The sequence below is a fragment of the Stigmatopora nigra genome, chromosome 4 (assembly GCF_051989575.1).
Source record: "Stigmatopora nigra isolate UIUO_SnigA chromosome 4, RoL_Snig_1.1, whole genome shotgun sequence".
In the NCBI taxonomy this organism is placed as follows: Eukaryota; Metazoa; Chordata; class Actinopteri; order Syngnathiformes; family Syngnathidae; genus Stigmatopora; species Stigmatopora nigra.
The window spans coordinates 2296600-2312363 of NC_135511.1; the positions used below are offsets into that span (position 1 = coordinate 2296600).

At 43.3% G+C, this 15764-nt stretch overlaps 1 protein-coding gene across 4 annotated transcripts in view; it reads right to left on the reverse strand.

The window, feature by feature from the left end:
- Nucleotides 1-7135: 7135 nt before the first annotated feature.
- Nucleotides 7136-15764, reverse strand: part of ccdc180 (coiled-coil domain containing 180) — a 55502-nt gene continuing 46873 nt past the window's right edge. For all 4 annotated transcript variants that reach the window (XM_077714571.1, XM_077714573.1, XM_077714572.1 and 1 more), the window contains 6 exons: nt 11576-11736; nt 11391-11516; nt 11226-11319; nt 9933-9999; nt 9735-9870; nt 7136-9673 (listed from right to left, as the gene is read on the reverse strand). In XM_077714571.1, the coding sequence (XP_077570697.1) occupies nt 9551-9673; nt 9735-9870; nt 9933-9999; nt 11226-11319; nt 11391-11516; nt 11576-11736 (707 nt within the window). In that variant the 3' untranslated portion in view covers nt 7136-9550. The remainder of the gene's footprint in view (nt 9674-9734; nt 9871-9932; nt 10000-11225; nt 11320-11390; nt 11517-11575; nt 11737-15764) is intronic.

Consider the following 15764-nt stretch of genomic DNA (forward strand, 5'->3'; position numbering starts at 1 on the left):
CTCTCTACATCTCTCTGTCTCTATCCACATCACTGTCTTTCTCTTTGTCAACTCTCTTTCTCTACCTGTCTCTCTCAGTCCCCTACCCCTCGCTGTTTGTGCAGGGGGTGGGGCCCTGGGCTGGTGGGGGCTCTCTCCCTATGGCCCCACCGTGGGGTGCTTTGAGAGCATTGTGCAATCTATTGAGGAGGCGACCCCCCTCTCTTTGCGTCGGAGTTGGTTGAGTTGGCCCATCCCCCGTCTTGTTGCATCGGGGGAGTGTGAACTGCTGGAGAATGACCATTTGCTACGCTCTTCTTTGTTTTAGCGGCCCCTCTTTGTTTTAGCGGCTCCTCTTTGGTCGGCCATCTTCTCCCTGCCATGTGCTCATCCTTTCTTCTATCCCCCCCTCGCATCTCTTCTTTTGTTCTAAGGACGCCCCGTCTCAATTTATTATCTCTGAAATACTTGTTTTCTAAGCTTATTTATCCGCCTAAGTAGCTTTTTTCCTTTGTTTACAGCTTTTTTTTACTTCTAAATTCCTTTGAATAGTTTGCAAAGGTTCCACTAACAATTTCCCCCAAACCATGTGCTTTGTTCTCTTTGGTCCATTCTCCTACATGGGCGCAATTGTCGGGAAAATGTCTCTGCATGAATTTCACATCATCTGGATATTCTTTACTATTTTGCAAGGCCTGCGCGCGTCACGGCGTATTTCCGGTTTTATTATATCTCTATATAATGATTACTTTTTATTTAGCGCTTTTTACTCATGCATTATTTTTGGAAGGTTTCCCTTATTTTGAACAATCTGTGAAATCCTTTTAACACAGGGGGACTCTAACCCCCACCATAGGCTAAACGCCACGTCACCGACGCGCCTCTTGGAAACACTTAGTTTGCCGACTAAGCATTCATCCGTTGCATACCTTACGTTTCTATTTTAATTTTCTTAACGACATACGTAATCCTCACATGTATGCATCCCTTATCTCCCACTATTGGAGCGTTTTTCTTCGACTCTTTCACGAATGGAAAAACGGGATTTCACCAGCCTTGTTATATATAAATTTTTAAATGCACTTACCGTCTGCCTGCCCCCTCTTTCTCCGCCGGGTTCCTTTCTTCAAACGGGCCGCGACCCGCGGACCGAAATGCCCCCACTTTCAAAGTAAGAGGGCTGACGTCAGTTGTTCTTGGCTTTCAGTCCACCGCGGTCCGAGAAATTCAGAAATGAATTCCCGGGTTTTATCGGCACCAGAAAATGTCAGGTTTAACACCATATACATTCAATAATATCGGAGCAGAGGAAGCACACGCAGAGTCGGCTTGATGAGATTTTCAAAGACATCAGCTGAGGGAGGGGTCGGGAGGAGCCAGCGCTTGGAGATGAGTTCATCTCCTTGCCTGACCAGTTCCAATCCCTGGCTACCTCCAACAGAGTAGCCCCTTTTATTAACAAAGGGTCATGTGACCTAGGTACAAACTTAAGGCGGGACGAAGTGACACAAAAAATGGGCGTGTCTTAGTAAATGACGTGCCCCTAACTCATAGGTGTTATGAAGGAAACTTACCACTAGGCTCTGCAAAATTCTATCCTAGTGACTATACAGCATAAAAGTATAAAGAATACATTCTATACTTCACAGGGTAGTATCTGTTATGGATGATATCGTATCACTTGGAAATTCCTTGGGGCGATAGGTTAACGAGGCAGATGTAAATGACCTAATTGCCGAGCACCACGAAGTACTGATGACACAGGATTTAATCGAGCTCCAGGAGAGTGAACATTTGGAGGTGTTGCGGGAACTCAGTCGCGAGGAGGACGCCTGGCTACAAAGGATATCAAAGACGTGCTAGCGAAGTGGCAAGAGTTTATCTGATTTTGTAGAAAAGGGGCACCATGACAAGCTTTGCAAGTGGTCGCGCGTTATCATATTGTGAGGACATTGGTGCGCGTCATTATCGAAATATTTTGAAGGCAAAAACAAACAACCTTTGAGGCGTTCCTTTTTAAAAACCTGGAGAACAAAGGAACAACAAATAAAAACAATTTCAGAATTAGAATTCAGTTTTGTGTAAAGTTACATTAAACATACGTTTGAGTGTGTCTGTACATATTAATCCAAGTTATTTTAAATTTGTTTGTTCTGTTACAAGTGCTTTGCCGGGGAAAGTGCACCCCCTTCTCTCTGTCCCTCTCTCTACCTTCTGCGAAATCCGTCTAATTTTAGTTCTATTAAACCATTTTAGTAATATTAAACCACTAGTTATGTGTTACTTTGTTAATAGATGGCGAATTAGAAAAAAAAAATACCAATCCAATAACCTGTTTTTGGTGTTTTTTCAGAGGGTTGGAACTCATTAATTTGTTTTTAGTTCATTTCAATGGGAAATGTTTGTTTGAGTTAGGAGAATATATACATACGAGCTCAGTCGCGGAATGAATTATGCTCGTATCTTGAGGTACCACAGTACTGGGAATCTTGGTAAAGTTGAAGGTCGCATGCATTCGAGTCAGTATCAGCAGATACGAACAATGTTCAAGAATCAAAAAAAAAAATTGAAGTTGTGCCGTAGCTGGATACGTCAGCCCAAACAGCCCAAACAGTGCTCAGATTCTACTAAGGCCTTCATGCAGAGGCACAAGTACAACATTCTGGAATGGCCATTTCAGTCCCCAGACCCGAATATCCTTTAAAATCGGTGGCGAGATTAAAAATTCAGGCTGTACATGCTCAGAAACCATCAACACTAACTGAACTGTGTGTGTATGTATGTGCATAAAGACTGACAGACAAAGAGACACACACAGAGAGAAACGAACAGGGTTCGGGGACAGGGACGGACAGACAGAAAGAAGGAGGGACGGAAAGAGAGAGAGATGGATGGATTGAAGGACAGAGAACAAGAGGGACAGACGGACCTTCAGAGAGAGACAGACAGACAGACTAATATTCAGGGAGACAGACAGCCGGTGACAGACAGCCGGTGACAGACAGCCTGTGACAGACAGCCGGCGACAGACAGGCGGTGACAGACAGCCGGTGACAGACAGGCAGTGACAGACAGGCGGACACAGACAAGCGGTGACAGACAGACAAATAGACACACAGACAGATAGAAAGACAGACAGATGGACACAGATGGACAGACAGATAGATGGACAGACAGATAGACAGAAAGACAGAGAAAGACACAGAAGGACAGACAAAGGAACAGACCGACAGTCAGATAGATGGACAGACACAGACGGACAGAGTAAAACACACAGATAGAAAAACAGAGATAGATGGAGACAGATAGACGGAGAGACAGAACGAGACAGACAGATAGACAAACAGTGATAGATGGAGAGACAAATAGATGTACAGCAAGAGACATGGAGAGACAGGACAGACAGATGGTCATACAGAGACAGACAGACACAGATGGAAGGATGGACGGACAGAGAAAGAGAGATGGGTGGACGGAGACAAACAGTCAGATGGACGGACAGAGACAGACAAACGAACGAACAAACAGACAGACGGACGGACAGAGACAGACAAACAAACGTAAGAATGGACAGACAGACAAAAGAAGGACGGAGAGACAGACAAAAGACGGACGGAGAGACAGACAGAGACAGGCAGTGAGAGACAGAGACAGACAGGTGGAGATAGTCAGAGACAGATACAGAGATAGTCAGAAATATAGATAGATATGGATGTCTATATAGATATGTGGATATCTATATAGATATGTGGATATCTATATAGATATGTGGATATCTATATAGATATGTAAATATCTGTATAGATGTAAATATTTATACCCATATGTGGTATACGTATGGTCATAGGCAAAAGAATCCCGAACTTACCACTGAATGGCTCGCTCTCATACTCCGCCGGATGGATTTTGCTCGTACTCCGCTGATGGCCGCGACCCCTATAATAGCTCACTGGAGAGCATCACTATTGTGACAATTTTAAGATAAAATACATGACGCTACAAGAGGATGTTTTAAAATTTTAGATTTCACATTGTGTAATTTCTTTTATATATAGAGACAAAGCAAGGTCTGGGTGATTGGTTCAGTCAGCAAACCTAGCCAATACATGAGCAGGCTTTGATTTATTAATTTTGACTGTCAAGGAAGATATCACTAGTCTCAAACAGTCATGCTATCCAGATTGCATGATGGCAAGTTCTTCCATAAACAATTATAATAACTCACTTTATAGCAGAAAATACTAAAAGTTTGTCCTTACTGTGGTGAGGTGTACTGTGTGAAGTAATGACTTGCCCATCAGCCACACTGAAATGATTGGTGATAAAAGACATGAGGTAGGCTAAATTTTCCACACGCCAACACCTGTATCCTATTTCTGTAGATTGTCCTACAATTAAGCAAAAGGTATGCTAAATTAAATTTTAAAATTTCATTCATCCATTCATGAACTCATTTTACAAACCGCTTATCCTGACAAGGGTAGCACAGGGTGCTGCAGCCTCATCTCAGTTTATATTCTGAACCGCTTTATCCTCACTCAGGTCTTGGATGGCGCTGGAGCCTATCCCAGCTGACTTGAAGTCAGAGGCGGGGGACAGCCTGAATTGGTGTTGGTGGCCAGCCAATCACAGGTGCTGGAACCTGTCCCAGCGAACTATGGCACCAGGCGAGGCACACCCTGAATTGGTGGCCAGGCAATTGTAAGGCACAAGGAGAAGGACAACCATTCATGCTCACACTCATACCAAGCAAATTAGTGTGTTCAACCAGCCTAACATGCATGTTGGAAACCCACCCAAGCCCACGGAGAACATGCAAACTCGACACAGTCTGGACACTTCTGGGATTGTGCCCTTGAGCCCAGAACTATAAGGCCCCAGAACCACTCATTGACCAGGGCGTCATTTAAGTTGTTTTATTTATTTATAAATAGCTGTATGAATGTCACCAATAGTGCTACTTAAACAATCTGCTATATTTTCCGGACTAGAAGTCGGACTAGAGTGTCTTTGGTCTTCATGTGTTTTGACTAATGTGGACGTGTTTTGGTCACACAGATAAACACGCCCAGACGTCTCACTTGTGTTTTCCACCCCTGCCCTCAGAGTTGAAACGTCCATGTAGTCAGGGTCACTGAGCAACAGATGGAGCTGAAAAGCTGTCTCAGCGGTCGTTTTCCTTCCAAGCAAAAATTCCAGAAGTGTCTTTTCCTGTGTTTGTGCGTGAATTTGGAAACGTCTGATTGATAACCTGAAAGTCATCTAATATCTATATTGTAGAAATGAAAGAATGAAATGAAAGAAATTTGATATCTCGCTCACCGCCTGGCCTGCCGTGCGCCAGCACATGGTGCCTTTTTAAAGATATATTTTCCAGCATATACCTCTATGAGATGCACTCTGCCCTTGTCTCCATGCTCATTGTCCAAGGTATAGGCATCTCTTCGCAATAAGTCAGTGTCTACGATATTGTAATGAATTGGGTTTTAATGTTGAAGTTTTGTTTTCCTTCTATTTCTCAATGAACAATGGGAATGTGCAGGAGGGAAGACAGATATCTGATAGTGTTGTACAGAGTTTTTTCTTATTTTTCCATCGGCTACGGTGGATAGAAGTTGGGTTGTTTTCAAAATCCAAATAAAGTACCATATTTTCCTGCATATAAAACGCTCCACGTCTAAGTCGCAGCCTTAAAATTGTTCAATGTTTCGTGTAAAAGCAGCCCCCTGATTCACAATGTTCTCCATATTCATGGTTTTAATAAAAATGTGTTACTTTGAAGGGAAAATCTTGAGAAAAATCCTCACGTGGTATTTCTGATACTATATGAATCAAAAGCACATTGGGGTCAAAATCATAATTAAATTAATATCTGTCTTTCTGAATGCAAAATAGCAAATTACAGTGAACCCTCGCTACTTCGCGTTCCACTTATTGCTGCCTGCAGAGCTTCGCGGATTTTTTTCAGGAAAAAAAAAATTAAAGATATTAAATTAAAATTCTAAATTACATCGTCCTACAGGGTGTGGAAACAAAATATTCAATTAGAATTAGTAATTTCATCATTTTATAAATTGTAAAACACAAAAAATGCACGTATGCGCAAAGCATCATGGGGGATCACGGCCGTGTCACTTCTGCATCACGGCGTTTCACTTCCGCATCACGGCGTTTCACTTCCGCATCACGGCGTTTCACTTCCGCATCACAGCGTTTCACTTCCGCATCACGGCGTTTCACTTCCGCATCACGGCCTTTCACTGCCGCATCACGGGCATAAACACAAGCTGATTGGCCAGCTGAATGTACTCGACTCACCATTGGCCCATTCACCACGGTAACCCAAGCTTCTCCCGATGCCCATTCTCAGTCCACGCTTATCTCGTGCTGTACAGGACGCTTCTCGCCGACGACGACGCTGACGAAGGTGGCCTTACTTTACATAATTTGCAGGACCTCTTTAATACAGCCAAAGACCTCCAAAGAAAGGTCAAAGACATGGACGATAACATGGTGAGGGCAGTCGAGTTCAGCAATCGCATCGATGAGGTCATGGCTGTTTACAAGCGCATCCTCACCGACCAAAAAAACAACGTTCCCAACTCTCCATAACAATGTTTTTTACGCACGCCGCCAAAGAACTGCGGAAGATCCATCCTGACTAGTACCTATGATGTTTTTGAATTGCTGCTATGTTTTTGAATTTCTGAGTTTTCTGAATAAAAGTTTACATTTATTACATTTACAGTGATTTTTTGTATGCACTAACATAACACCTGCATTCTAATGTGGAATAAAACACCTGAATCAACAGCATATTAGCCTGGTGGTGGTTTTTCACGTGTTATACGTTTCTATAAGCATTTTTTTTTAATGGCGCCCAGCTACTTCGCGGTTTCACCCTTCTGCGGGGGTGTCCCGGTCCCCATTAACCGCGATAAGCGAGGGAACACTGTATTCAATGGGTTAGGAAAAAATATAAGTATCTCTATGAGAACCTGCTTTTTAATGACAGAAATGACAATTGTCTTACCAGCAATTAATTATGTTGTAACGCCCAAATTCCTTCTAATGTTCGAAATATTTCGATTTTTTTCGATGATTCATATTACTGCAATAATGTCCCTTTCGAACAAGAAATAAAAAGAAAAAAATCTAAGCGGATTTTTGTTTTATTTCATTATCACAAATGTACAATCATTTCACTTATAAGGAAGTTGCCTGAATATAGACAAATCAAAAAAAGATGTAACATAAGTACAACCAGGAAGTGTAGCCCGTAGCGGTATAGTGTTCACCAAGTCTCCGGGTCCAAAAAAAAGCATGGGATAAACATTACGCAGGTATCAGGGTTGATATTTCAATGATCGACTGCAAGACCTTTGATCAGCCCTAACAACTATGGGAATGTACTGACATGGTAAACAATACGAACACATGTATCTAGGCTACTCGCATCTGACTCGAGTCAGAGCAGTGTTATTTCAGGTTTTAATGCAATTTTTTGTCCTTCTTGAATTTCATTCATAGATGTCAAAATACATTTCGTTAGCGTTTTATCTGTTTATCGGTTCTCTATTTTGAAATAGATGACCCAATCCGCCACATTATTTTTTGGGGGCGCCAAATACGGGTACCTATACGGGTGTAAATACGGAATTAAAATCCTAACAAAACTGACGATTTCTTTATCAATATTACAATATAATTTAGCGTTGCTCCTCTCCTCACTCAATTTGGGTGCATCTATTATACAGTTTGGATCGTATCTCACCTGTTATACCTCACCAGCGTGTTCTTACTCCCTCTAACCGGCAGCGGGGAATGATGACACACATTGGGATGGCAAAGAAAAGGAGCACTTTGCCACAGCGCTCAATTTTAGAGTTTAAATGAATATACCATTTGCTCTATCAAGAAGGAAGAGGCTAACAGTAGTAACCCGTCTTTCATCACTTTTAGTAACACAGCAAAGAGGGTTGTTACCTCTCATAATAAGACTATTTTCTGTGTGGAGGCTACTTTGGCCATATGGATAGCCAACTGCCGATAGAAGAACATACTGTTATCCTCTCCGGCTTCAATATTTGCGGCGTCAGTAATTTCACGCAGAAACTTGCAAGCGGAACACAGTGGATAAATAAACGGCAGAAGTCTGGGCCTCACTTCTTCAGCGCTAAAGAAGAAGCCATTTTTCATCGTTGAAGAATGATGCACCGAATACAATATAAAAAGCCAAAGAGGACAATATTTTGCGTTCCTTGTTGCGAGTGAATTTTCCATCACACACATGACTTGTAGAAATAGACTACGCCGTGCCTATTCCAGCTATGTTTGGAATTGGAATTACCATTGAAAATGCCTTCCAAGCGTTGTGGGCCATCTAAGCCATGAAAAAGAGACATAATGACACTGACCGAAAAGGTGATGTTAAGCTAAAGGCTTAGTATGCCATTGCCAGCTACATTATTTTCCAAGGAGACCAAGCAAGTAGTAACTACTAGGAATAAAAAAAAAATCAACCAGCCTTAAGAGGGATTTACGCCCTAGATATGGCTGTGAAGCTGGCATGACAAGGACGTCAACACAATGCTCGAGAAGCCACTCAGAAACCCCCCCAACAGATGAGGATCTCGTTGAAATGATCCCAAGAAGAGGGAGCTGACTACGACGAGAATGATGATGAAGAACGTGGTCTTCAATGTGACATGCAGTTTGCAACAACAGCTCCAGGAGATTGAGGACAACATGGTCAGAGCCATTGAATTTGGCAATCCTCTTGACAGTGTCAGGTTCTTCCTTGTACAACAGCATAGTTGTACAAGAAAAGAAACAGCAGTCGACATGTAGCTTGTGCGCTGAAAACCTCCCAGAAAGAAGCTCCTCCTGTTGCCTATACGGCGCCCCCTGAAGATTCCATCAATGATCCACTGCCTCTCGAATTTGACGAAGAGGACTAGGACTAAAGCTCTCAATAACCATTTAATTTTTTTTTTTGAATCAAGCAGAAAGGAACTATTTTAACTGTGATTACAGTACTTAAAGTATATACATTTTTTATAGATTATTTTAGATATTAATAGTTTTAATATGCATATATTTAATAGATACGTTTCTTGGTAATTGTACTTGTGTAATTCCATTTTTGGGTAGGCACGAAAACATGTAGTATGTTACAAATAGCAGTTTTCGATTATCATCGCCATGTTTGGTCTACATTTTCCGCAATATTCGAGGGATTACTGTACACTTGGATCTTAGTCTTGAAACCTATATTTACTGTTATAGTTTAGGTATTACTGTACAAAAAGGTCCACCCATCGCCAATGTAAATTATGAACATCGGTCTAGAGCGCCCTCTTGCGGTTCATTGGAAAATAACAGGTAAGACAAGATCATATTCTGTGAATAATTTCACACATAAGTCGCACCCCTAGCCAAACTATAAAAAAAACAGAAAAGAAAAACTATATCAAAGGGCACTGATGAGATATGACAGAAAATAATACAGGCAATACCAGCCATCCCCATTTGCTCACAGCTCGCATTCCATCCGCCTATCAACTGCGCTTCAGTGTTTTAGAGCGTATATCTGTAGCCTCCAGTGTGCCTTCCAGCTGTGAAGTTCGTTCAGTCTTCTTCGTTTGTCTGCGTCGGAAAGTGACAGCTGCGATGAGAACACCTCCTGGAAACGCTAGGAGTCACACACAAAATTATATATTAAAACCTATCTGCGTTTGCCCTCGGTTGCATACTTTAGCAGCGGCGTCTCTGTGCTCGATGACGGCGAGATGTCCCAGAGTGCATTTGGTGGTGGTGACGGCAGCAGTTGTTAGCGTGCTGGCAGACACATTGGCGGGAAGCGACATGTGAGGAATTCCTGGCCATGTCCTGGTGAAGGGCAGGATTTGATTATCAAGGTCTGACGGGACGGTGATAGTGTCGAGTGCTACCTGCAAACTCGGTGCATTGTTTCTGCAGTGACTTCTCTGTCTTCGGACGTCTGCTGCGACGTCACCTCTGCTCAGGGTAGGGTAGCAAAAGAAATATACTCAGGTCGTGTTACTTCAAAAACAATGTCACTCAAATTAAAGTAAAAGTTGTCATACAAAAAAGGCCCTTATGAACAAGTAAAAAAGGTATTTGCTGAAAAGAACACAATAATGAGGGACTGCTTGTAAGGTCTTACTGTCATCCATCTCCACTTCCCGGCCTTTTTTTTTTTTTTAAATGCCTTTCATAACCGAATTATTTTTTAAGAAAAAATGTATATCAACCTCACAAATCGGCAAAGGGCCAAAAAATTTGGGGAAAACGGTATCGTCCTTTGAAAATCCCACATCAGAAGATTTCTAAAAATTACTTAAACAAAACTTATTTTTTGTCCTGGTTATCTTTACAATGGTACTAATGCTCATCCCAGTCACCCAGGGGCAGTAGATGGCACATTTCCAGAATTGGTTACCTGCCAATTTCTGGACACAATGAGATGAACAACCATTTCTGTTCACACTAATATCTACGGACATTTTGGAATGATAAACCAGCCATCTATCCATATTTTGATGTAAAACCCACGCAGGCAGAGGGAGGAACATGCAAACACACAGGAAGTTTAGAATCCACTGGGGATTCAAGCCTCTATCTCAGAACTGTGAGAAAGATGGGGTAATCCCTAGTGTACGGTGCTGGCTTTTACAAGTTGCAACCAAAAACAAATAATGAACCTCAAGCAAACAAAGTCATCTGGAAGATAAAGTTCAACAATTACAATGTTAAGAATTTTGTATGTTTTCACTGCCCAGACTTTTGCTCTCAATGACAAACTTACTCCCAAGTGCCACCTGTCTTTTTGGTTGCAAAACAATTTCTCTTTCACTGCCTCTTTTCTGACATGCTTCTTGTTTTTGCATTTACATTTTGCTGCTTGCAAATATTTGTTTGGTTCTTTCTGATACAAATTGGATTGCCTACTTTGACAAACTTAAAACATGAACTTAGCATTAGCTTGAACAAGCCGGGGGGACCGGCGAAGCACGGTTTGGACAAACGTAGCACGAGAATCTTAACATACACACATACACACACCCATCCATACATCACACTTTATAAAGATTATAAAGATTGGAATTAAATAGAAAAATACTATGTTTTGGTTGGGGGGGTCGTCAATTTTGTATGTCTACTGGAGTGAGAGGCACAACAGAAAATAATTGAGACGCATAAATTTCATAGACTCAGCCTACCAGCTATGGGAAGTTGGTCCATCTGATGGAGGAGGCGTTCGGTGAGGGTCGCCAGTGAAGTCACAAACTCCTCCCCTCTGCGAAGCATGCACTCCTGCATGCACGCGCAGATAGTGGTCAGAAGGTAGCTGTGGCGAGTGCTGACAGGTGCGCTGTTGCTGGTACCTGCAGATCCCGGTGCGAACCCAAAATAGCATCGTGCAGCCTCTGCTGCCGAGCCTCCTCGCCGCGCCGCAGCGCCTCGATCTTCTCACCCGGGAGCGACACACGCAGACCAGCAACGCTTGCCATCTGACACACGTATGTGTGGGTTTATTAATGTCAGGTGGTGGGTCGGCTAATGAAGGTACCTTGTGGTCCTCGCCGGTAGCGTGGTGTTCCTCGAAGGATCGTCGCATTTGGCCCACCTCCTCCTTTAGCTCGGCCCCCAGTCGACGCTCGTGGCCGCGGATCAACACGGCGGCAAGACGCCCCATCATATCGCCCAACACGTATTGCTGCTGCTCCAGCGCTAAACAGGCCGATGGGTCACAGCAGGTTGGGTCGTTACACATGCAGACATGTCATTAAAATCATAGATATCGCATACATAGAACAGCGACCTATTACCTATCTACTCACCCTCCCACTAAAAATTGAATGTCTACTATTGATAAATTCTTTAGTCTACGTCTATACACTTGCCTTCAAAACAAAAAAATAATAAGAGAGACACCAAATGGTGTACTGCAAGAGTGGCAAACAAGTTAGACACAAAGAACAACATTTTTAAACGGAGAGTCAAAGAGTCACACAATGGAGTGACCTACTAAAACAGACACACACACACATAAACACACATTATTCAACAGCACAATTTCTTCCCCTTACTTATTACTTGTTTTTAATGAGCCCCAATGAATTTAAGTGTGTTTTCAGCAAGGATAAAAATAAGTGAAAATACAAAATATGATAAGACGCAAAGAGCCCCTAGTGTACTGTTTCACTAACCTGAGTGTGAATGGTCATTTGTCTCACTTCATTCATTTGCCATACTGCTAATCCATACAAACTGGAGCCAATCCCAGCCAGCTATGGACAGCAAGCAGGGGACAACCCGAATTGGTTGACAATCAAATGCTGGGCACAAGGAGATGGACAACCATTCACACTCACACTCTAAGCTAGGGGGAATTTTGAGCTTTCAACATCCTACCATGAATGTTTTTGGTTGTGGGAGGAAACTGGATTACCTGGAGAAAACCCACCCAGGCAAGGGAAGAACATGCAAACTACACACAGAATGGTCAGAACCCACCAGAAATTAAAGCCTCTATCTCAGAACTTTGAGCCGGACGTGCTAACCACTCTGTCGCCTACTCCAGAATGAGTGAAGGGTGCCATGTTCTCTGGTCTGTGTCTGTCGTAAGTAAGCCATACTAGTGAGACCTGCCCTATACTATCTGACTGTCACTGATTGGATTGCCTTCACATGTTACCCTATGTTATCCGATTTATGACCTCTTCTGGGACGTCCTGTATTCAAGAGGAGCCATGTGGCCTCTTAGGTTTGTGTATAAACAGAATGTTGTCAACAGTGAACACAACAGATGCAGAGAGCAGTAGAGACGTCTGTAATTCAGTTATTCATTACGTGCTAGCTGAGGGACTGAGACGAATAGAATTTGGGGACGCTGAGTGATGTGAGAGAGCCAATGAGGTTCAAATGAATAAAAGTCAATCATGTTTGCTCGCTGTACAGATAAAGTAAAAGTAAAGGAAGACCTTTCACTTGAATTACGTAACATAAATCACAAGTAATGCTCATGTAAAAACTATAGGGCTGTTATAGATTGAAAAAATGTAAGACATTACATGAGGAGTTATAGCCAAAAAGTACTTTCATTATGTAACATAACAAATGATCTAACACTTATCAGACAGCATCTGATGGGTTTCTAAAATTCAATTCCACAACAACGCCACAAAACAGCCTGTCTGGTGAGAAAAAAAAAATCCTTGACAGTCGAGATCGTGGGCGGCCGGGCGGATGAATGGTTAGTGCGTCGACCTCACAGTGCGGGTCATGGGGTTCACATCTAGGTTGGTCCACCTGTGTGGAGTTTGTATGTTCTCCCCAGTCTGCGTGGGTTTTCTCCAGGTACTCTGGTTTCCTCCCACATTCCAAAGACATGCATGGTAGCTTGATCGGAAGGAATTTCGACCTGAGAGGTTTTCTACCCAGGACAGTTAAGGGGCATCCATCACAGTCTTGTTTAACGTAGATTACGTTACAAAAGAGGCTGGAAATTTTTTTGGCCCAATCTTACCTCTAATACCTTGACATAGAAGTGTCCCTACATGTGAGAATTTTAAGATACGAGGGAAGTTAAGAGCAAAATTTTGCCCTGAGATACGAGACAAATTTGAGTTATGAGCATCAAAGAATTAAATGGCAGCTTATTGATAATGTGTTCAATATTAAAAAGCAATTAAAATGATTATCTCTATACTGGCTCTTGACTAATTCATATGAACCGTGTCTTGCCAAGTGGTTTAGGTCTACAAATTATTTCATTCTTTGATGTTACTCAAAGTGGTCCTCCGTGTGCTCAGGAAGGTTGTTTGTATGCCCAGACATGAAAAATTAGAGGCAACATTGGTCGCCCGTCAGTCGTAGTGCAGACAGACAATCATTCACACTCACAATTGCCCCCGAGCGGGAATCGGTCCCCTTGATCAATAGGGGTTGGACTCCACCAAGGCTGCCCTATGTCACTGATTCTGTTCATAAATTTTATGGACAGAAAATCTCGGCGCAGCCGTGGTGTTGAGGTGGTCCGGTTTGGTGCCTTCAGTATTGCATCCCTGTTTTTTTTGCAGACGATGTGGTTCTGTTGGCTTCATCAGGCCATTATCTCCAACTCTCGCTGTAACGATTTGCAACTGAGTGTGAAGCGGTCGGGATGAGAATCAGCATGTCCAAATCTGAGAACATGGTCCTCAGACGAAAAAAAGGTGGCTTGCCTTCTCCGATTTAGGGATCAAGTTCTTCCCCAGGTGGAGGAGTTTGAGTATCGTGAGGTCTTATTCACGAGTGAGGGAAAAATAGAGCAGGAGACTCTGCATCCGTCCGTCGTGGTGAAAAAGGAGCTGAGCCAAAAGACGAGGTTCTCTATTTTCCAGTCGATCTCTATTCCCACCCTAATCTATGTACACTAGCTGTGGGTCGTGACCGAAAAAACAAGATCTGCAATACAAGTGGCCAAAATGGCTTTCCTCCCCAGGATGTCTGGAATCTCCCCTAGAAATAAGGTGAGAAGCTCGGTCATCTGGTAAGAGCTCGGAGTAGAGCCACTGCTCCTCCGGATTGAGAGGAGCCAGATGAGTAGGCTTGGGCATCTGATTAGGATGCCCCCTGAATGCCTCCCTCGGGAGGTGTTCCGGGCACAACCCACCGCAAGGAGGCCATGGGGCCGACCTCAGACACGCTGGGGAGACGATGTCTCCTGGCTGTCCCGGAAACGCGTTGAGGTCCTCCCGGAAGAGCTGGATTATGTGCCTGGGGAGAGGGAAGTCTGGGCTTCCCTGCTGAAGCTGCTGCCCCTGTGCCTCAACTTTGGATATAAAGCGGAAAAGGATGAGACATGGCCTGAGAACGCCCTGAGCTGCAAGACTGTTTTTCCCACACCATTTGGGAACTTTTTGAACACCACGACCTCAAGACTATACGGACACTGTACTTTCCTACATAAAAAACTGTACGGACACAGTCACTGTTAATAAACATAACCTGGTTTTTCCTAACCAAAAACCCTTGATGACCGACCAGTGAGACACAGGCACTCATCAAATGCCGTAACACTGCATTCAGGTCAGGGGACAAGTACAATACAGCGGTTCCAGAGCAGATATGAAGAGGCATTAAAAAGGCCAAGGCAGCATATAGAAGGAAAATTGAGGAGCACTTCACAGAAAATAACCCAAAGAACACGTGGCAGGGAATACGACACATTACAATTACAATGACAAGAATGTGTCTGTTAACGCAGATGCCTCACTAGCAGAGGAAATGAACCGTTTCTTTGCCCGTTTTGAGACTGACAAATTGGATTCCGTGCCAACACATCCACCACCCTGCAGCAGTACACTGAAGCTTCAGGAACATGAAATGAATACAAGGAAGGCTGCTGGCCCTCACAGAGTATCTGGGAAGGTTCTCAAAGCCTGTGCTGACCAGCTAAGTGGGGTTTTCACAAAGATGTTCAATTGTTCCCTGTAACAATCCATCTTCCCATCCTGTCTGAAATCCGTCTCCTTTATCCCTGTCCCTAAAAAGCCAACCATTGACAGCCTGAAAGATTATAGGCCTGCTGCACTTACGTCTGTGATCATGAAGTGTTTGAAAAGTTGGTCACCCGCCACATCAGGGATACAATCCCTCCCTCAGTTGACCCTCACCAGTTTGCTTATAGAGCAAACAGGTACACTGAGGAAGCCATCGCCGTAGCTCTACACACAGCACTGATCCACCTGGAGCACCATGGGAACTATGTGAGG